Source organism: Podarcis erhardii (genome assembly GCF_964252035.2).
Source record: "Podarcis erhardii genome assembly, chromosome: 4".
Lineage (NCBI taxonomy): Eukaryota > Metazoa > Chordata > Lepidosauria > Squamata > Lacertidae > Podarcis > Podarcis erhardii.
This window is the reverse complement of record NC_138508.1, coordinates 84,967,000-84,989,433: the sequence shown is the minus strand read 5'-3', so window position 1 is coordinate 84,989,433 and position 22,434 is coordinate 84,967,000. Positions and strand designations below refer to the sequence as shown.

General features: G+C 41.1%; 1 protein-coding gene across 3 annotated transcripts in view; it reads right to left on the bottom strand.

The window, feature by feature from the left end:
• FGF14 (fibroblast growth factor 14) overlaps nt 1-22,434 on the bottom strand; it is a 295,728-nt gene that overhangs the window by 55,424 nt on the left and 217,870 nt on the right. For all 3 annotated transcript variants that reach the window (XM_081858343.1, XM_081858344.1, XM_081858342.1), the window contains exons 2-3: nt 15,647-15,757; nt 12,462-12,565 (exon numbers count right to left, since the gene is read on the bottom strand). In XM_081858343.1, the coding sequence (XP_081714469.1) occupies nt 12,462-12,565; nt 15,647-15,757 (215 nt within the window). The remainder of the gene's footprint in view (nt 1-12,461; nt 12,566-15,646; nt 15,758-22,434) is intronic.

Here is a 22,434-nt window from a genome sequence, read left to right as displayed (position 1 = left end):
TTTCTGGCCTTTACACTGTTTCCTGTTGCCCACCCTACATTCCTATCTACTAGAGAATGCATACATGTTTGCTGCTAGGAGTAGAGTCAGTGACAGGATCCAATCAAACTCAGTGTGGCTTACAACAGATATATAAATCACAGCAAAACTAAACACAAATCTAACAATAAAGCAGTAAAATAGATCCACTATAAAAAATATCAAAGGTTTTTCTTTAAAAATGTTGTTATAATATTGATGTTGTATGCAAATAATATAATACATGGGTTTTTTGAAACAAAACAAATTCCTTCCAGTAGCACCTTAAAGACCAACTAATACAACTAGATACACTGAAGAAGTGTGCATGCACACGAAAGCTCATACCAAGAACTGACTTAGTTGGTCTTTAAGGTGCTACTGGAAGGAATTTGTTTTGTTTTGACTATGGCAGACCAACACGGCTACCTATCTGTAAATGGGTTTTTTGTATTGTATTTGGTTTGCTATGTTTTTGTTAACTACTCTGATCAGCTTGTGGAAAGGAATTTTTTTTAATGATTGCATTTGTAACAGGAATTTCCCCAATTAAATGGTCTATTGATTACCCTATTATCATTAATATTGTCCTGTTTGGACAGCACTCATCCAGTGCACCAGTGATTCCAGATAATTGTGCAGGAAAGTGATCACAATATGGATCTGATGAAAAAGAGAAGGAGTGCTGAATGTTATTGGTATATTTATGATTCCTAATTCCATACCCGCAAGATAAGCTTACCTAGCTGTCTCAGGTAGCTGTTAAAAAGAAGAACTTTGTGGAACTCATTCAGTAAGTTCAACCAGAAGAAAAAATAGTCCTCCAACACTACCTTTTAGAACCTGCTTTCTGGAAAGAGGTAGAACAAGAAAGTCCCAAACTGGAAAGGCAGTCCAGAATGATACTACTATCATCTCAGAATTATGTTGTCAAAAGGTGCCAAGAGCTTCAATGTAATTAACAGAGCCATCCTCTCCCAGTGTAGTCAATGAAGTTTCTATCCTAAAGGCCTGGAAACAGACTGCAAAGGGTCCATAATACATAAGAAATCATATTTATCCAGACACCTACAGTGGTCTACCCACTACCCTCTTTAGCAACTTGCCCCTATATGGTACCTGAAACTAGCTTGCGTTCATTAAGGTCAGCAGAATCTAAAGCTTGCTTAGTTAGTAGGAATGATACCACCATCTTCAACATGGCAGGCAATAACCTCGCAAAAAAGAACTATTAATGATCCTACACATCAAGCAGACAAAGCTTCTCACGACTGGCTATCACAAGCCAGAAAAGGTAGAGGTCAAGTACACAAGTCATGGCTTGGTTTTTTCCAAGCACTTTGTCTCCATTTCCAGGAGAAATCAAATGCAGCTGATCTAGGCAACTGCAAAAAGAAGAAACCAAGGGGAACTTCAGTAGTGATTCCATTATCAACATGGCATCCATGTCAGAGAGGACGCCAAGTGACCTTATCTGCAAAGTGTCTTGCAAACAAGTCACAGTGGGCTACAGAAGCCCCCTAACTACAAAAGCCTCCTAACTAGCTCAGTTGCATAACACTTTGAAACACAATGCTAATGCAGAAGCAATATTTCTACTGTAAATATTGTTTTGTAACTCAGTGACTGTGTTACTCAGAAAAAACATATTTTCTTTTCTTCTTCATGGTGCCTTTTTGTCCTTGACTATTTGCGGATGTCTAATTAGATATTTTTAAAAATGTTATGCAAAGCTTGTTCGTCACTGTACCCACATATTTTTCTCATTTGTTGTACAGTATCCATTCATCTAGTGTTACTAGTAGATCACAAGGAAATTTTAAATACTTTGAGAAGCACTTCCTTTAGAAAACTTTAGGACAGGTTTACTTATCTTTGTTAAAGTGGCTCTTGTTATATATAGTTTTTGAAGGTAATGATTCACTTTATACTTCCTAAAAACATAGCTAGTATGATATAAAAGATACAAAGATGATAGCAGAAGCTGGTTTTTACCATAAAGTTTTGTAAATGTAGTTATTTATAGGAAGCTTTGAAATTTCAGGCAAGGATAATATTACGTCAGAACAAATACCCTGCTAACATGGTACATTCATTACAAGCCAGTTACTTAGTTGGTCCCGTTGTCCGCCCTGACTAATTCTAATGATTAGATTAGTTACTGCTCCAGATTCCACAGAACCTAATTAAAAAAATAAAAGAAGATAAAATTATGTAAGAGCTATATGAGAGGAATTGGAATATGGCCAATCCAGTGCCAGCCCACCTATAAGGCAAGGTGAGGTGATTGCCTCAGGTGGCAGGATTCACTGGGCAGCAGATCCCAATGTTGATCTTTCTTCCTGCCTTGTCCTGATGTAGATCTTCCCTCACCCCTTCTTCCCTGGCAGGGATGGGGATGCCGTTTTGGGGTCTGCCTCAGGTGCCTACATGTCTTGGGCTGGCCCTGGGCCAGTCTGCCTACGGATGTCAGGAGCTGGAGTGTGGGCAGGTCAGCAATAAAACACCCAGGGTCATTGAAGTTAACTCTTTATTCAAAGAACCCAAAACAGCATAGGCCTAGTGATCACAGCAACTCTTCTCAGTAGGTCCTTCCCCAATGAGGCAGTTGCAAGGACTGAAGGTCCCCACCTTTCCTACCGCTCTCTAAGGCTGGTCCCCTGGTTCCTTCCCCAGCATCCTAAGGCTCCTTCATCTTGCCTCTTTTTGCTCTGTCCTTTCCCCTGGGAGACCATGGGGGGAGAGGAGCTGGGTCACAGCTGGAGCAGGAGACTGCCTGACTTATTCAGCAGCCTGCCTCCACTCTGCCTCCTGACTCCTCTCCTGCTTCTGCCTCCGATTCCGGACTGCTGTCTGCCACAGCCTCTTCCTGCTCACTAAACCCTGTTGCCCTTTCAGCTTCTTACACCTCCTCCTCCCAGTCTGCCCCCTTTTCTCCCTCTGACCACTCATTGTCATCCCACCACCAATCCCCTGGCTCTGAGCCTTCTTTCCCAGGGTTCCTCTTAGGGGTTTCCCAGGTGGTACCTTCTGCCACTCCTCTGCATCCAGTCATTGCATGACAAAGGATGAGACATTGGATTCTTATCTCATTATACATGACAAAGCCATTTTTCACCTTCTCACCCCTTGCTTTTTCCTGTTAGACCTATTGCAGTCGTTAAGAGTCGTCAACAGGCTCATCGCAGCTATCTGCCAATCACCCATTCCCACCACCCTTCTGAGTAATACCCCTCCCCACCTTCTCACTATATAGAAAGGTCCGGTGACTTCTGTTTCAGTGTATCTGAAGAAGTGTGCATGCACACGAAAGCTCATACCTAGAACTAACTCAGTTGGTCTTTAAGGTGCTACTGGAAGGAATTTTTTTATTTTGTTTTGACCATGGCAGACCAACACGGCTACCTATCTGTAAAAGGATGAGTGTACATAAGATAAGGTCCCATGCTACATATATATGTATATACCTTAAACAAAATATATTCTTAAGTTTTCTACTCCAAACTGAAGCCTAAAATTAAATAAATATGCGTATTGTCTTTTTCCACAGGCTCACCAAAATTTCCCCCCTTCCCCGCCAAAGGAATGCTGCATAACAAGGAATAAAAATGTTAGTAGCATATTCAACTGGAGTTGCGGTTGAATAAATTGCATTACAAATTGTGTGGGTGTGCTTATATAACTGGTCCAATAAAGGGCCAGAAGTTCAGTACAGGTTACAAGAAATACCAAAGAAGAAGAGTCAGGAATCAAAAAAATTGCCAGACCAGATCAGGCTATGGATCCATCAATGTACGTTCAGAGCCCTTGCTTAGGGCTTCAGAAGAGGGTGGGGGAAAATAAAATCTATAATGTACCTTCTGAAATATGAAATGCCGCTTAGCAAGAGCAGTACTGCTTCCTAACCCCCTTTGGCAATCACCTTACTTCTGAAGCATGAGATTAGATTACCATTATTTTAGCATGTATAACCAGAGTGCTCCTTCGTGTACTTCTTCTAACAAAATTTCTTTGTCGTTTCATAAGTTGACTATAATCATGCAAGGCCCTGTACCCTTCCGAAACCAACTATATGGTGTAAGAAGAGAGCAAAAGAAAATAATGGACACCTCCACAGCTGCATTTACTGCTTGTTTGTTTGAAACCATTGATATCTGGTCACAAATCTCCCACTGTCCCATTTAGTTTGGCTCTGAGAGGAGCTCTCCAAGGTCTCGGATAGAAGCCTATTCTAATCTTACTAGGGGAGATCTTTCGAACTGCAGAGATGCTATGGGACTGAACCTCAACCCTGCTTCTAGGGATGCTTGAGGATTTTGTTAGGTCTTAAGTGAACTGACCTCATCCATACTTTCCAGACAGACAACACAGATCAGAACGCTGGTATCCTTCATTTTTTGCCAAATTTTGTGATACAGCTCCACTCAAAGAATGTAACAAAATGGCTGCAAAAACGAGGGTGGTGGTTGTTTTTTTAAGGATAAAATGCTTCTAAAGTACGTATTTTGTAGAAATATGCATTAGATAATGTGAATTCTCTTGCAAAAAGCAAACAATCAGTCTGATGTGAAAATTGGATGGAACAGACTCACATGCAAAACTAAGATGGACCAGAAATAGGCTGATCCATCTACCTCTACATTCTGCATGCAAAGCAGTGTATCACTGCCGAGCTATGTACCTGGTTGCAATGATTGCTCATCACTAAATGTAAATCATGTGAAAATTTCTCACTCTGCACTTACCAGTGGTACCACCCTATTAAAAATGAAAATGAATTATTCTGAGCTGAGAAGTGGCTCTGCAGTAACTTTAGCAAAAGTAACATTTTAGGTTTCAGCTAAAGATGAGATTGCACGGCTGGTGTACCAAAACCATTATCTTGCTCCTTCCTAGGTTAAGTCTTAAATATACAGCTTAACTACACTGAGGAAATGCACGTCGCAATCCTGGGAGTCTCTTTAGACACATCCAAGGGTGTGTTTGTAGCTAATGAAACATGTTGACATTTTGTTGGGCTACGGATACTTGAAGCTTCATGAAGTTTCAAAAGTGGTTTGCTGCATAAAAAAAGGTGAAAGAGCTAGCTGACCACCATTTGATAATGTAATATAAGCCTGAAATCATGCTGGGCTCATAGAGTTCACTGCACAGCTTTCTGGATTGTGGCCTTCAAGTGTTTTTTTTTTGTTTTCGCTTAAATAAAGGACGAGCACTCTGAAGCCTACATAAAAGATCCACCCTGAGCTAAACTTCTTTCTTCTTTGACTTTGATTTAAATATAATAGAATGTCACCTGTAAAATATTGATTACCTTTAGTCACATTCCCTTTCATTTTGTATTGTATCTAGTCCTATACATTTCCCTAAGGCAGAAAGCTATTTTCTCACGGATGAGTTGAAAAGCAAGCCCTAAGCTACTGATGGGAGTATTAATAAGGTGACAATATGGAGAAGTCAGGGGGACAGAAACCTCCGACACCTAAAATGCACTCCCGGCGTAATGCACATAAGAGAAGTGCTAGAATATTCTCATTTCCTCATAGCTCATTACTGGCTAGTGCTGAATGAATTTTCTTTAGTGAATGCTTTTGGTTGGAAAAAAGTTTGAGGGGGCTCAAAATATTTTCTGAAAGACTGTGCCCCCCCCCAAACAATTTAATTTCCCATCTTTTTTTTCATTTTGGATTTCTACAGAGGGTTATTCTTCTTAATAGCTGTGCAAACCAGCCAATCAGGGATAATAAGAGTGAGTGTGGTAACAATACAGCACCACATAATCAATCAGATTTAGGTTTGTGACAGCAAGAAGCCAAATCAGAGTAGGGACAATGCTTCCTGCTTCTACTTACCAGGTGAACATTCCCCCCTCTCTAAATATCACTGAAATGGGTGGATATGTTTTGAAGGATGTAAATGTGGCTGAATTCTAATACTGAAGTCAACCATCAGTCTTCTCATTGATTCTGCTTTGAGAAGCCATTCTAAATTCAGCTTCTGTTCAATACAACTTCAAAACAAAGCCTGTGTAAATAGCCATTAGCTATTGCTTGGCGACACTGTGCAGCTCGTTTCTCCATCCCACTTGCTACAACTGGAAAGAAGTGTGATTTGATTCTTCCGTCCTCACTGCCCATTGACTGCCAAGTGGACCTTGCAAAAGCAGCCGAGATGAGGCTGTCTGCAGCTGGTGGATATCAGCTGTGGCAAAGACAGGGATGGCCTGAAACTCCCTGCTTGGCCTTAGCCACTTGCATCTGTGCACTGATGCGTGGTGACCAGGAAATGAAAGTTCCCCTGTTTTTCTGAGCCCATTCAGACTATCAAACCATCACAGAATAACCTGGGACTATATGCAAATGATGGGTTGGCCACACAGGTTGCATACACACCATGCCTTTAAAGAGTGATACAGTGGTACCTCAGGTTAAATACTTAATTTGTTCCAGAGGTCTGTACTTAACCTGAAACTCTTCTTAACCTGAAGCACCACTTTAGCTAATGGGGCCTCCTGCTGCCGCCATGCCACCGGAGCACGATTTCTGTTATCATCCTGAAGCAAAGTTCTTAACCTGAGGTACTATTTCTGGGTTAGCGGAGTCTGTAACCTGAAGCGTATGTAACCTGAAGCGTATGTAACCTGAGGTACCACTGTATTTTTCTAGAAAAAGAGGTGCAAGAACTCACCAGGAACACCCCCCACATTCTCTTAGAATGGCAATGGTGCCTACCTGAGAGGTGCCGGGACTGAGTTCCCCCATATCCCTGCTGAAAAAAGTCCTGCCTTTAAAGCACATGACTTCCCCTAAAGAATCTTGGGAACTGTAGTTTTTTAAGGGAGCTTGGAATTGTGAGTAGTAAAACACAGTCCCCAGGATACTCTGGGGGGAGCCACGTGCTTAAACGTAGGGTGAGTCTGCAGACACAGTATCTCCTCACACTTGAATAAGGCCACCTACATGGCAGGAATAGGGACTTGCTAGTTCATAGCTCCACGATGATCCTGCTCCCAAAAATAAATAAATCAAGAGATGCTGCAGGTCACTACTTGCGTGGCTAAAGTCAAGTTTTGTGAATTATTGGTTGATTATGCATGTAGCACAGGCAATGCGTGAAGTGCTGGGATCCATAAAGTGGTGCAAAGAGGACAGGTTTCCCCACAGGATTTCAAGCCTTTTCACCTCTGATCCTAGTTGAAAATGATATGGAAACGGCTTCTCTCAGAGTATGTCAACACTTCTAGTTCTGATTCCATATCTGTCACTTAACTGCTACAAGTGAAGTATCCCAGACAGTGTGCAGAATCCAAATTACATCTGAAACTTGTAGGCTGCATAACAAAAGCATTCCTTACTAGTGGTTTGTACAGCTGAATGTAAGGGTAATTAATTCCATCATATGTTGTGCACTGTAAAGAGATAAAGAGAAGTGGAAACCTACTTCATCCGCATAATAATTCTGCAATATATGACTTTAGCAATCTATTTTTTTAAGTGACCAATGCAGTTTATTAACTGCTTTTTCTGAAATTTACTCCACACCAGTTTGTGGCATTGCTATCTTTTACTATCAAATTTAGTTCTTCAATGCAGATGTGTTTCAGTTCCAATCTATTTCAATTTCCCCAGAAGAACAGCTCTTCAAATAAGCTGTAGCCAATGCCATGCAAAAGAAAGACTCCATTTTTGTAAAGGAGCTTTCCTGCCTTCGTGGCCTCCTGAAAATTGCCATGAGGATCAGGAGACTCTCAGGAGAGGTCTGGGATGTGGCAGGGAACCTGCAGCGGCAGAGTGCCGAAATTGCCAGAAATCAAGTGGAGAGGTCTCATACAATCAGGAAATCACTTGTGCAAGGTGTCTCCACAGCGGGGAGAAGAAGGTGAACTTTGCCTGAGCTACTTCCGCATGCACAGCATTAGGTAGCCCTCACTGCATTTGTTTAACTTTCATTTAATATATTTATATAGCACTTAATGTTTAAGACAGTCTCTAAGTCAGGGGTCGGCAACTTGCAGCCCATGGGCCACAAGTGGCCCATGTGGGTCGTTTAAATGGCCCACGAGTGGCCCCCGAACCGAGCTGCCTGCTCAGTGAGTCCCAGCGCGCTGCACTAAACCGGTGCAGCGCAGAGCGAGGACTCGCTTCTGCGGTGCCGGAAATTGGATCTGCGCAGATGCCGGAAATCACGTCTCTGTGTGTGCAGATGCAATCTGGCCCACAGAGCGATCTCCGCGGGAGTGAACCAGCCCAGGCGAGGTAAACCTTGCCGACCCTTGCTCTAAGTTAAGACAGGGAAATCTTAAATTTCATTATGTTTGCTATTAAGTCTTATGTTTCATAGCACAAGAATACAAAATCTTGAAATCATGGAGCTGCCAATTACCATAGAGGTCATCTAATCTTGCTGACTATACAAGATGTGGCTATAGCATCCCTGCTTAAATGCCTCCAGTGAAGGACTCATAGACCCATAGAACTGTATAGTTGGCAGGGACCCTGAAAATCCTCTACTCCAACCCCCTGCAACACAGGAATATGCAGTTCCCCCATACAGGGATCAAACCTGCAACCTTGGCATTATCAGCGCCCACCTTCTTCTTCTTTGGTGATCTCTCGTAGCTGAGTAAGATTTTGGGCTAGACAGCCTGCTTCACTTTTGAGCAGCTCCTAGTCTTATGAAGTTTCTCCTAATTTTTAGCCAAAATTAGCTTCCTTGCATTTTTCACACATTGAGTCTAGTCCTTCTAGGGCAACAGAATACAATAAATGCTTAGGTTCAGATAGGCTTTTTTCCAATCAGAACTCACTGGCACTCAGTGCTGGCAGCTCTTAGGTGGGTGCCATTGCCATTATAACTCATCATGGTGAGTTCTGGCACCTCTTTTTCTAGAAAAGTAGCACTCGGTTCAGATAAGAGGCAGTGAAATTTTTGAATTTCCCCCCCTTTGAATAGCTGACCTTCACTAGATATCATAAAATGGTGAAGGCTGGAGTCTAAAGCAAGGCTAAGGTCACACTGGAACTTTTTCTTTTTCCTTCCTTTATCCACTCCTGCACAGTACAACCTTATGCATGTTTATTAGGAAGTAAGTCACACTGTGCTCCGTGGAGCTTACTCCAAGCAAAGTGCGCATAAAAATATAGCCTTACTCTGTTGGTAAGTTGCCTCTCTGCCAAAAGGCATCCATGGTGACATGCAATGCTAAAATCAACAGTACAACTAACTGAGCAATAAAAAAGATCACTAAAGCAACAGCACAATCCTATGCATGCCTAATATGATGTAAATCCTACAAAGTTTAATGGGGCTTCCTCCTAGAGTATAGGATTGCAGCCTAAGATCAACTTGGACATTACACTTGAACTTGGTACACTGTGCACCCTCTTTTTTTAAAAAAAAACCACCACATTTTGCTAAGGTTGGTTCTGACCTCTGTCCCCCCCCCCCGCTATGAGTTCTTATATTTCTAAATATTTCACACTCTTGAAAAGAAAGAAACAATTCTTTCCTCCAACAAAATGCATTGCCCTCTAACTTACTAATGCACACTATGATAGATTGAGCCAGTCCCTTTAAGAAACACCAGCCAATGCTACAGCAACTTCTGAAATATACAGTTTACATTTCTTTGCATATAAGCGGGGCTTTTTTCAGCTAGAACTCACCAGAACACAGTTCTGGCACCTCTCAGGTGGGCGCCATTGCCATTATAAGAGAACAAGGGAGGCATTCATGGTGAGTTCTGGCACTTCTTTTTCTAGAAAAATAGTACTGCATATATGTTTGTATGCACAAAAACACAAAGGTACAGGTACACAAACACACCATTAAAATATAGCCTTTCTATGTCAATAGTTATAGTGACTTTAACTGCAATGGAATAGTCTTTAAAAAGCCACATGGAAGGGTGTTAAGTCTCCCTTCCTAGGAATTTCCATTCTGCCGATTTACAGACTACCTGCCAAACTATTTTTAGAAACATATTTAACATTTCAGAACGTCTTTCTTACCCCTACAAATGATGGAAAACAATGTAATAACCATGAGTTGGGGGAAATGTGTTAATTGCACCCAATCCTACCACATAGGAAAAAAATTGCTACGACTGTGAAGTGAGTTGTTTTATAGATGTTTGTCTGCAAAGCCATATACATAAATAAAACAGGGACAGGGAACATGTGATCATGGAGATGTTGTTGGACTACAGCTATCCCTGATCGCTGACCATGATGTAGTGATGTCCTGCAACCTTCTCATGGTCACACGTTCTTCATACAAAGGAACAGAAAAGCAACCCATCACAGCAGGAGTTCAAATTGTCTCCAACCTGGGGGGTATTTGCACACTTTTATTTTGCAGTTCTTCTACGGCACACTTTTAGTACGGTACTCAAAAACACAGATCTTCCATATGCCCATGTTTCGATGTATGACAGAGAGGTGCTGTGCAATACTCATTTTTATCTCGATGACATTTCAGCTACTAGAACATTTCCTCCTAATTAACTTTAAAAAGCACTGTCATCCATTCAAAACAAACAGAATATTTTTCTTCAGGGTATCAGGAGCTTGATAATATGTCTAGCATTCCTTCAAATGGGGAAAAACAACAACCCCAAACCATTACATTGGTAATTCAAGGCAGCTCTTGAGATAAGGCTTGTAAAAAGCATAATGAAATTCCAAGCATCTCCTCTAACAGGGAACATTATTTAAAACCAATGTTACGATCAAGCTAGAGGAATGCACACCTGGAAAAAGGGTTCTGTGTATTCACCACCAGCTAGATAAGGAGCTGCATCCATAAACATGTGCTAGGTGCACTGGGTGGGAGCCCAAGTCAACAGCCTGCATGCACACAGCCTTAATGAGACTATCAGTGACATGCTGCTGCAGCCATACAGTTGGATCAGGGCCACGCAGTACCATTCTGCCAAAAGTAAGCATTTTCAGTTCAATGGGAGAGTTAACCACACCCTTGAAACTCACCCCCTTAACTGACTGGAAATTACACGAGTTGAGTTTTGACTAGTTCATCTGCCTGAATAATATCTACCAAAAGCACTTTTTTCTATTATGTGACTCCTTTTATTTTAAGGAATTAAAAACTTTAATTCTACCTCAATGGCAATAAAACATAAGCTTGCAAAAATGCTGACATGATTCATTTTTGTATGCATGGGGAAAAAATTTCCTGCACAAAATGTTTGAACAATCAGGCCAAAATGATGTACACGGAAGGCAGATAAACTCTCTCCCACTGAAATTGTAGGGGTTCCCATGTGCTTTGGTTTATGGAGGAGAAGGTTTTATTGCCTTCAATCATGACAATGACATCCTTGATGGGAAACCCACCAGCTTCAATTATCATGTTAGAATGTAGGATAATGTAAACACAGCATCGCCTAAGTTAATCAAAACACATTGTTATCTGAATTTACTGTGACTCTTCTTTGGAATCTCATATCAGCTCTAACTCTGAAGGATCTTCCTATTTATCTTTACCTCCCAAAGCTTTGAATTTCATGCAAATTACCCGAATAAGTGAGGCTGTAATACTGTATAGCAAATATCAATATATTAGAAAAGTTTGGACTTCAGTCTCCACACCTTGCAGTCATAGCTCTGTAAAGATAAAGGTACCCCTGACCGTTAGGTCCAGTTGCAGACGACTCTGGGTTTGCGTGCTCATCTCACTCTATAGGCTGAGGGAGCCCGTGTTTGTCTGCAGACAGCTTCCGGGTCATGTGGCCAGAATGACTAAGCCGCTTCTGACGAGCCAAAGCAGTGCACGGAAACACCGTTTACCTTCCTGCTGGAGTGGTACCTATTTATCTACTTGTGCTTGACATGCTTTCGAACTGCTAGGTGTGCAGGAGCTGGGACTGAACATTGGGAGCACACCCCATCACAGGGATTTGAATCCCCATAGCACTATACAGTCATATTAAACAAAGTCCTCCAGCTACTGCTTAGAATGCATCTTCTAATCATTATCAAATTATTGCATGGGCATAACTAACTGCTGCTTCTCATGTTTCATGGTCAACATTGGGAGTGGCTGCAGCACTGCTGCTTCTTGCAACCCTGAGACAGCAACAAAAGTTGCAGGCCTCATGCTGTGACTCCTCCCTGTGCCAGTGTGTGGGCTCCTTCTATGTGGCTCAGAACTTCTGATGCTACTTTCATAGTTCAGGAAGATACCTTACTGCAGTCGCTTCCACAGGACAAAAAATGTTGTGAGAAAGGGTTGTGCCAGTGATTTGCAGTCTGAAAATCCCACATGAAGGTTCTGTCTCCTTATTAAACCCACAGGTATTAAGAATCAATATGTAGAATCATCTCACCCTTCTTCTTTACAAATCCTGCAAGATTTTCTATTAATTGGATCTACCTTTTTATAGAAAAGTAGATTAGAACCAATAGCCATGGCATATTACTTACTGACGTATAAAGGAACCCTTCTCCATTTAGGGCTATATACAAGCCTGTTTTTACACCCTGGATAGCGACAACTCGAAGTCCCACTGGTATAAGGTTGAACAATGCTGTAAAAATAAAGAAGATCTGTCACAGATAAGCAAATGATGTCATGTAGAAATCCTATGCACAGTTAATTCTCAAATTCTACCTGTGACTATATCGTAAGACTGAAGCCAGAATGCAACAAAGTTCATTTCAGCCACAGTGTTAGAAATCAAGCTAGGAGTAGTGGCAGTAGCAGATTTAAATTGGTTCAAAAACACTTCTTGCTGTACCAGAATTGTTTCAGATTGGTTCCCATGAAAAAATAAATATGTACCTTCTTCACTCAGGTTCACTTTTTCACAGAAGAATTAAACCAGGAGTCGGCAATGTGCGGCCTATGGGCAGGATGCAGCCCACTGTTTTACCGGCCCATGAGCCACCCCCAAACTGAGCCGCCCACTTGGCGAGTACCCCGCACACTGTGCTAAACCAGCGCAGCGTGGCACGGGGACTCACCGAGTGGCACCGGAAATCGCATCTGCACACACGCAGATACCAGAAATCGTTTCTGCGCATGTCCAGACACCCAAAATCACTTCTGCACAGGCGCAATTTTTGGCATCTGGGCATGAGCAGACGCGATTTCCGGCATCGTGCTGTGCCAGTCTGGCCCACAGACGATCTCCGTGGGAGTGATCTGGCCCATTGCCAGTAAACCTTGCCGACCCCTGAATTAAACCCTTCCCTGCTATCTAAACCTTATGACAACAGGGCTTCAGAGAAGCTGAACTGCAGCATCCATCTTTGAAAGTATCAGTGTGCACAAATAGCTGCTTTAAATTGCTTCCCATAGCAACAGTCTCCATGTGGTAAGCCATTTGTGTGTTGTAGCGGCTCACCACACAGATGGGGTTTTTCGTGCAACTTCAGCCTCTCACTCTTCCTCCCCCCGCCCCCCCCCCAGGTCTGTGTTGATGTGTGGGAAATCTCCTGATCTGCCTGGCAAACCATTGCACACAAACAGCTGGCTGCATGGAGGCAACAACAATGGACGACGACTGAAGCATCCTCCATACAGTGGAGTCAAAATCCATCTTGGGCATATTTTCTGGCTCAGCACTTGCAAAGGATCAAGCAATCACACAACAGTTTCTCAAAGGGTTGCTTATTGATTTAAGCTGGGAGGGGAAGCAGCCACAGAAAGTGAGACCTTAAAATCATGACAACAACAGGTACAAATGTTTTGACCAAAGTGAAAATGTATGAAAAAGAACAACTTGCTCATTATTGCTCATCACAGGAGAGGGACATGACTCAAGCAATATGCCCAGGAGGGAGAAAAATAACAGACCGCTCACAGGAAATACATCAAGAAAATTAGGCTCTATTATTAATTCTTTGTCATATTAGAAGATTGTGAGCACCATAAGAATTGGACTTTTGAAGCTGCTGTAAAATGAAGCAGATGCTTGCGTCTCTGCAAGTAAACGACATTCATCTTGTATGGGGCCCCACACCACCAAGGTGGCCCCACACAGCCCGGGGAAGGGGCATGAGCGAGTGTGGGCTACTGCTTGCCTTAATTGTACAAGGTGGCTGTGCATTGTTTTGCTTATTTAAAAACCTTTAGAGGAAGGTGCTCATGTTGCACACAGCGCCATGAGCCACTCTTATGTTTTCTCTCTCCTCCTATACTTCAGAGTGAGGCAAAACAACGTCCTGCCATTCTGGAGCCACTCTAGTTCTTACCACACTCCTTGACCACTTCAAACATTTAACTAAAGCAACAGCTCCCTCCAAACCATAACTTTTAAATGGAGTTTTCAGGTGTGCTGGATGTAGCACACCGAAACTCTCTATAAGAAGTTTTCAAGAAAAGTTAGAAAAATGGAAAGTGAGGGGTTAGGAGAAAGTGGAATGTTGTTGGTAGGATGACCTCCAGCAGTGGCCCTGGTCTCTAATACATTCTAAAACAGCTTGTTCAGGAACCATTAGTGAATCATCTGTGTATGCACAGCAGAACAATGATGTGGTGAGAGGACATCCACCTACTAGCCTGTCTTTCCCTCCTTTCCTCCATTCAGATTTCCAGGCAATGCAGCCATGTTGGATACTTTGCTGAGGCAGCAGAGAAGAAGAAACACATAATCCTAGAAAGTCCTGCCCTGTGTGCATCCTATCCGATTGCTCTGCTGGTAATGTCGCCCTCCTTCATGTGGATTCATATTTCAAGCTCTTGAGCAGCCCATGAAGATATGTGGAGGAACTCAAACCAACAGACCAAAGGGGAAGCTTTACTCACAGTATTTACAACATTGGGCTCCCTCCAGAGGATTAACACAGAAAAGAGGGTTTTTAATGGAACACGGAAGAGCGAGTGGAACCACCACCCATCCTAGGGTACCCTGACCAACCTCAAGATTTTAAAATTGGCTTAACTTTCACTGAGCTGGAGACACAGTAAGTGACATTTCTAATGAATAATGGGAAATGCCATCACAATTCATTGTTGCATTTTGGCTGCTGCTGAATTCAGCTGCCACCATAATGATAATGAAATATTAAAGTAGTCCTTTGCTTAGTAGGGTTGCCATATTTTGAAGAGCCAAAGAGCGGCCATTCAAAGCAAATAAATGCAATTTGTCCCAAATTTTAGCTCTGAAAAAGAGGGCACATGGCAAACCTACTTACAGCAATGCTATCTATGTAATTTAGAGTTATTTAGTGTTATTAAAACACACCTTAAGAGACTATTATGCCTAGCAATACTTCAGGAGGCCTGCACACTTAAGCTGAAACTAGCAAGCAGGTATGGAGATTCTTCTCAAACTAGCACATAATTTTAGACATTTTTGAAAACTATTTTTGTTGAAAAAGAAGCCAGGCTATCATCCTGCAGTGAGCAGCTTCAGCACTTTCCTGAAATTGCATGCTTCGTCTCATTCACATATATGAAGGCACTGGGGTTTTTAAAAATTATGTATTTTGTATTTCAATTTGTAAATATCAAAAAAAGCAAAAACAACGTTTAGCAAAAGCAAAATCAGAAAACAAGAGGCATAAAAAAACAACACTCAGTGATGTTTGCATGTAAATCTTGAAATGGTTAACTTTACAATATGTGAGGAAGAGATGAATAGTTTCCTAGAACAATCACTTACTAGAATTACTGCTGTCATCCTTGGTTCCATCGAGACTTCCATCAGGGTGCATTTGCAAGTAGTAGCCTTGCCTGCAATATAACCTGGTCACTATACCCTTGAGCTGGGGATCTGAAAGACAAACATATTTCGTCACTAGCCTCCAAGTCATGTAAATAGATATCCTAATGTCTCTATTTGAGAACTGCACAGCTCCCCATAATGGCTGCCTTCAAGGAGTGGGGATGTAAGGATTGGTGAATTTTGATTCACCCATTTCCTCATTTTTCAATTCTTTTTTCTACACTTCTGCAGCAATTTGTGATTTATTTATTTTAAATATCCCATGAAAATTATTCAGCATCTTAGTGCGAATTAATGCTAATAAACACATTTTTGTATGCAGATTTGACCTGGGTACACATTTTTGCCAGCAATTTATCCTAATATAATGATTTTTTCCCTGTTTTTTAAAAAATAATATATTCACCTTTATGCACACTTTTACCCAATATATGCATTTTTATAAAACTTGGTTGGAGAACTGGACCACAAAATTCAAATGAATGCAAGTTTTTAAGGATGGCTGTGTTTCAGTTCCAGTATTGTTTCGGAATGTGTGAATTTGATAGACTTGCCTTTAAATGCAAACTGAATTGAATTTCTACTTCGTCCCTAACAGGAAGTAAACAAATTCCTAACAGGTTATCAGAATTTTAGCACCCATTCTGCTCCTGAAAAATAAGGAGAAGCCAAAAAGAACAAAGCTTTTATCAACTGATGTTGATAACTGATGGACCACCTTTTGTTTCCCACTACAAATGGATGAGCCCCATTTTATCCCTGAAAAGTGTCTTTGATAGCTTCTTTTTCTGTCAGCTGAAACCAACATTCCAGCAAGTTGGTAATTCATAAGATAAGTTAATTGAAAAGATCAGTTGATAATATGTTTATCACATTATGCATTTTTCCTCTTAGTTACAGCTCAAAATGGTTGTTCGTGTTGTTCATTCCCATATTGAGAAACATCAGTAATTTAAGATATGGTCCATGTTGCTCACATAAAACAAGGGTAGGTGAACTACATTTTATTGGACATATCCTTACTGATTAGACTACGGAAGCTCACATAGCTAATTGGTTGAAATTCGGGCCTATTAGACATTATGATGACTAACACCAGGGAACACACTGACTGTGAACAACCACTTAGCAATAAATAAAATTGGGACTCTTAAGAAACAGAAGTGCTGAAATAACTTGGAAAATTCCCAGCAGCACCAAAATAGAATTGTTATTTCTTCATAAAAAACATAAGCCTCTTACTCTTAAAATGTGTACAATATAACTCCATTATAATTAGTCATCTAAATTGCTCAATACAAAGTCTATCCATACTCTTTCTTTCTCTTTCTGCCAACAAGAGCTGCAGCATTCCACCTTTGTTCTAATCCTGTTCCTATTTGCACAGGAAATCTGTACAGGCTCCAAGTTCTACTTTTTAAAGTTCTCTTCACAAGTTTAACTCTTTTGAAACGCAGACAGGAGTGTAATCCAGCTGGTACACTTTCATAGGAACATACTTTCAGTACTTTCAAAAATTTCTAAACTTAGCAGAGATAAATGTAGTGTACCATAATAATTAACATAACCTGGGAGGTCCAGGCCAACTAATGAAAAATTGTACCTTTCAAGTTCACATTATTAGTAACTAAAAATCATGTTTGCTAAGCACGGTTGTTAATAATGAACAATGTCACATGCATACAGGAACAAGAGGGTTTATAACACGGAGAGAACAGTAAGATGCATGTCTTTCAGCAAAAGGATTCCAAGCAATGTCTGATAAAAGAGAGCTTTCTCCGGGCAACTGAAACCTCCTGTCCTATTTCAGACGTGAATTGTGTGTCATTTCTGATAAAAGTGGGGCATCATGTTGACATGTACTCCTCAGGTAATGCTGGCAGATCACATCAGGTATGAAAATGTCTTACATTGGTAGAGTGATATGGAAGGTTATAATTTTTACGTATTGGCAGATTTAATCCTTTTTGTCTTTTTTAAATGTCATATTATTGTGTGCATGCAAAAAATCTAATAATGCGGATTACCTTTAAGAATGCAAAGTCAATAAGAACCTTGAAAAGTTATGCCTTTTTCGGAGTTGAACCTAAGTAAAACTATGTAACAGGCAATGACTACGCAACAGACATTGTGCCTAGTTTAAAAATGAAAACATATTGTATATGGTAAGTTGCATGTTCTCAGGTTATGTGTTCAGAATGGAAGGGCAACTGCTGCCCTTTTTTTCTTGTTAAAACTTAAATCTATGTGCGTAAAAACTTTATGCTACCAACCTCAAAGGAACTGTATGGGTAATTCCCACCCCTCTTTCCTGCTCATTGGAGAATAGAATATTCTGCAGTTTTCTGCCAAGGGCATAATCAACAAGTAGCTCAAGCCCTCCATCCGTCATGGAAGTCTGTGATTCCAAAACTGTCATGCATGAGCAAACCCTCCATGAAAATCAAATCATGTAATCCATTTTAATTTAGTCACATCCAGAAAGTACAGAGACATAGCAGAATGACAGAGCCATTTGTCACTTTGCTTCTAATTTGTACAGAAACTAGCCAGTCCCCATTAGTATGACTACCAAGTCAGAAGCATCTATAAATCAGTAGGTTGCATTTCTATAGGAATAGAAAACAGAAGGGCAGTGGGATAATAATACAAGATTTCCATATATAGGAGCACTAATACCTGGCTAAGAAAAAGAAATTCAGATGGTTCGGTTTTTTTATACAAGACAGGGATTGCCATCATTTTTGTGTATGTCATTCATCTGTGTGCCAGTTTCATATAAGCTTCCCATAAATCAAGGTTTTATCCCAAAGCTTCAGCTGTGGGCTGAAGTGACAACGAAAATCTGCAGGCTAGAGAACCCTGGCACAGTTTTGCACCTGGCAATTCTACCTATATCAAGGACTAATGTAATTCATTTGGCTACAGCCCTTTCAGAACTCCCTCTAGAATTTTAATTTCTAAAGCACCTGGGAAAATTCCATAGAAAATAAGGTATTCCAGATCATCAGTGAGCAGCTCAGTAGGGAAAGGACAGGAGCCTAATTTGCAATGCTAAGTACAAAAATTCTGAACCACAGCCAATTTTATATTGTTATGTACAGGAAGCTTCTTCTATAATACAGAGTGGCAGGGTTCCTTAACTTGTGATTAACTTCATTTACTCCTTGCCAGAATGCATAAAAGCACATGAAATGAAGTGGTATATTCTTTCTGGTTAGATACGCAAAAGCATCACTCCAAAATGCTGCTGGCATATTCACGGAATGTCGTACGGCACACTGTATGTGGTCCTATTTCTTGTTAATATGCCAATTGCACAAAATATGGAAAGAAACCACTCGTGTTACTTGTATAGAATTTCACATTTGCTTGTATTGAGAGGCAAGAGCTGAGCCTGCATACAGAACAGGAGGAGAGGAAAAACTGCATGGTCAACAATCTGGCAAACAAAAGAAAAGAGAAAGAAATTCTACTTGCCTCCAAACCGATTAAACTGAAATTTTCAATATTATATATGTCACACACAGTAAATGTAGGGCAACTAGGGTCAACGCTTGTTTTTAATTTGAGGATTGTGCCAAGATGCAAGGCTTTCCCAGTCTGTCTTACACAGTATTTTGGCAATGAACACCTACCTTTCTCCATCTCCTGCTGCTAGCACTAGGCATAAAGCAATCAATTAAAAATACATTTTATAAGCCTTGCCAAAAGCAGGCAAAAGTATTGTTCTATGTTTTCGCATATACAGAAAGAGGAATGAGTGGTCTGATCTCAGCAGGGAGCATTTTTGCCCATGCAAAATTGAATTGAACCCGTGCAAAATCCCTCTCACCATGACCACTGTATTGCCAATAGGAAGGGATTTCACTTAAATAACACCTCCCCATCCCAGTTGGTTCATTTCTATAAAACAACTGTGAGATGCTAGATTTGGTTTTGCTAAACTAATACTATGGCCAACCACCACCTCAAGCAAGATTCACTGTCCTTGCTGCTATTCCCTGCATGTGGAACATAGGATAATACAAGACACAAAACTTCAGGCCCCAGTGGGGGGAAACTGAGCTCTGCCTGCCATTTCCCTTCCCTCCATGAAGGGTGAAAAGGGAGAGGGCCCCATTCCTGTACTGGAGAGAATGGCAGATGTTGCCATCTCAGGGGACATGGTGATGTGTACACCATACAGCAGGGCTTAGGGCAGAGCTATATACAGCCCTGAGCCTAATTTCATTTGGGTGGGTGGGAAGCCCAGTGGAAAAGAAGAAGGGCTGGAGGAAGGAAACACTATGGAGAAAATCCAACATGGATGGGGCAATGTAAGAGGAAGTAGCGGAAACCTTCTGGCATGTGATCAGACCTCTGGACAGAGTGATCTGTCCGTCCTCTGATAGTTGATGGGGTAAGAGGAGAAAGAGAGGGAGAGAAGAAGAGAAGAAGAGTTTGGATTTGATATCCCGCTTTATCACTACCCGAAGGAGTCTCAAAGCAGCTAACATTCTCCTTTCCCTTCCTCCCCCATGACACTCTGTGAGGTGAGTGGGGCTGAGAGATTTCAAAGAAGTGTGACTAGCCCAAGGTCACCAGCAGCTGCATGTGGAGGAGTGGGGACGCGAACCCGGTTCACCAGATCCCAAGTCTACTGCTCTTAACCACTACACCACACTGGTGTAGTGAGAGAGAGAAGGAAGTGGCAGGGGAAGCAGAAAGGGGGCCCTGACCACTGTCCATCTGGCTCCAGCTACCACTGGCTTGGGCCATGCCCTCCACTAGCATTCATTCATTGAAAAATCCACCTAAGGGTATGTGTATCTCAAAAGGAGGAGGAGGAGGTGGTGGTGGTGGTGGTTGCACACTCCTGTCATAAGGCCTCAATCTAGATCTCCAAAAGATGTCTGGGAAATTGATTCAATTACTCTCAATGAGTTCTGGACTTCATTTTTATAGATTCAAGCATCATTATTTTATCTTCACTTCACCAAACTGTATTAAACTAAATGGCCTTTTTTAGATCTCCTGTGCACATTGGTGGTTAGCTTTTTGGCTCCCCGCATAATTGGATTCCTATCTGAACTAACTAGGGCAAATACTGATTTTGTTAAGGTGAGTGAGAGAGGTGAATCAAGTGGAATTCACAACTGCAGAAAGATACTGAAGAGAAACTGAGATTTATTGCACTGTTCTGTTACAAATTAATGGCTGAGGAATCAATCTTTCATAGTGCATCTCTTTCCAACGTATTTAAAGCTATTGTTGGAACATCAAGACCCTTGCAGCTTTCTACCAAAATATCACCTCCTTTTAGGAGATTTCCAAAGACATAGTGCAATGCAGATTATTGACTATCTAAGATTCAATTAAGGATGATTGCCAGAAAAGTTAAAGCAATGAGAATGTTGCGTAGGACAAAGTGTACAAATTATTGCTGAAAAATGAAATGATTTCAGAAACAGTTAGGGAATGTTCTAAAATTAGCCACTGAAAGGGGATTCTCCCTTTTCTGTAAGCTAGTCAATTGTGGATTGAAAAAGTTGCTTTTAACGGCAGTAATATATAGGCTAATCCTTTAGGGATTTGGAGATGCAGTGTAGAAGATCCTGCTTTAGAGTAAAGAGCTGAATTAGATAGCTGCCAACTCTTTACAAATCCTACAGTTCTATGATTTTATAAATATCTGCCAGTAATACTCCCTTCACTGTTTGTGTCTTTTAAAAAGAAATAGGCACAATAAAGTAAGAATAGATTGCCCCTTTCAAAAGAAAAGAGGCTGAACATAAAGAGAGTATTGGATCTGCACCGATTAAATATAATATAAACAGAAACATTTCAATAATATTCCTGTGTGCCTCAACACTGCAGAACCAAGAGAGGGATGGTGGAAGAAAGGGAGAGCAAATGTGTAGCTAAGAGAGGGAGAGAAATAGTTGAGGAATTCTGCAGCTCAAAATAGGAAGGGGGCAAAACTCCATAGCTCTCAAAGGACCGTACGAAATCCACTTCAACAGAAGAGCTGGGGCAGTAGAGGGACCCCCACCTGCCCCATGTCCCAGCTGCATGCTTCAAAATCTACAGAAGGAAAGCAATAAACAATCCTGCAGGATCCCTCACCTCTAGTCAAAATCCCTTCCAAAACTTCTCTTTATCATGGCACAATTTTATCTGCAGGCAACAAGCTATGCACCAGGCCCAGATTATGATATTTAGTAAGAGCATTCCAAGAGAATCACCATCAAATAGTACTTCAGGGGGATCTCTCATTAAGTATGTCACGTTTCATGGAAGGTCAGAAAGTTATTTGTGCCTGTTTTATAGCGATTTAGGAAATTATATTTTACTAAATAAAGTGCCAGGTCATGTTCTGGTGTTTTCCTGCTTCTCCAGCACTATCTGTCAATACGATGTAACAGTGCAGACAGCTACAGATCTTTTGCTTTTCCTTGAGCGCTTCTCTGGCTTCCCATTTGACTTCTTTGGCTACTCATTTCCAGTGAACCTTTGATGCCGATCAATAAAAAAGAAGCATCCCTTACACTGAAAGCAATCATTACCATTAAAAATACTTGTGTGCCGTGAGAGGCATGACATACAATTTAATCTGTACGGAAATGATGAATTGTGGAAAAGGGGAAAGAATTAAAATTGTTTTCAAAGCTTGACATACTTTACAAACAGTTCCTGTGGCTCTGTTATTACTACCTCTATTATATACTAGGACACAGAGTGAG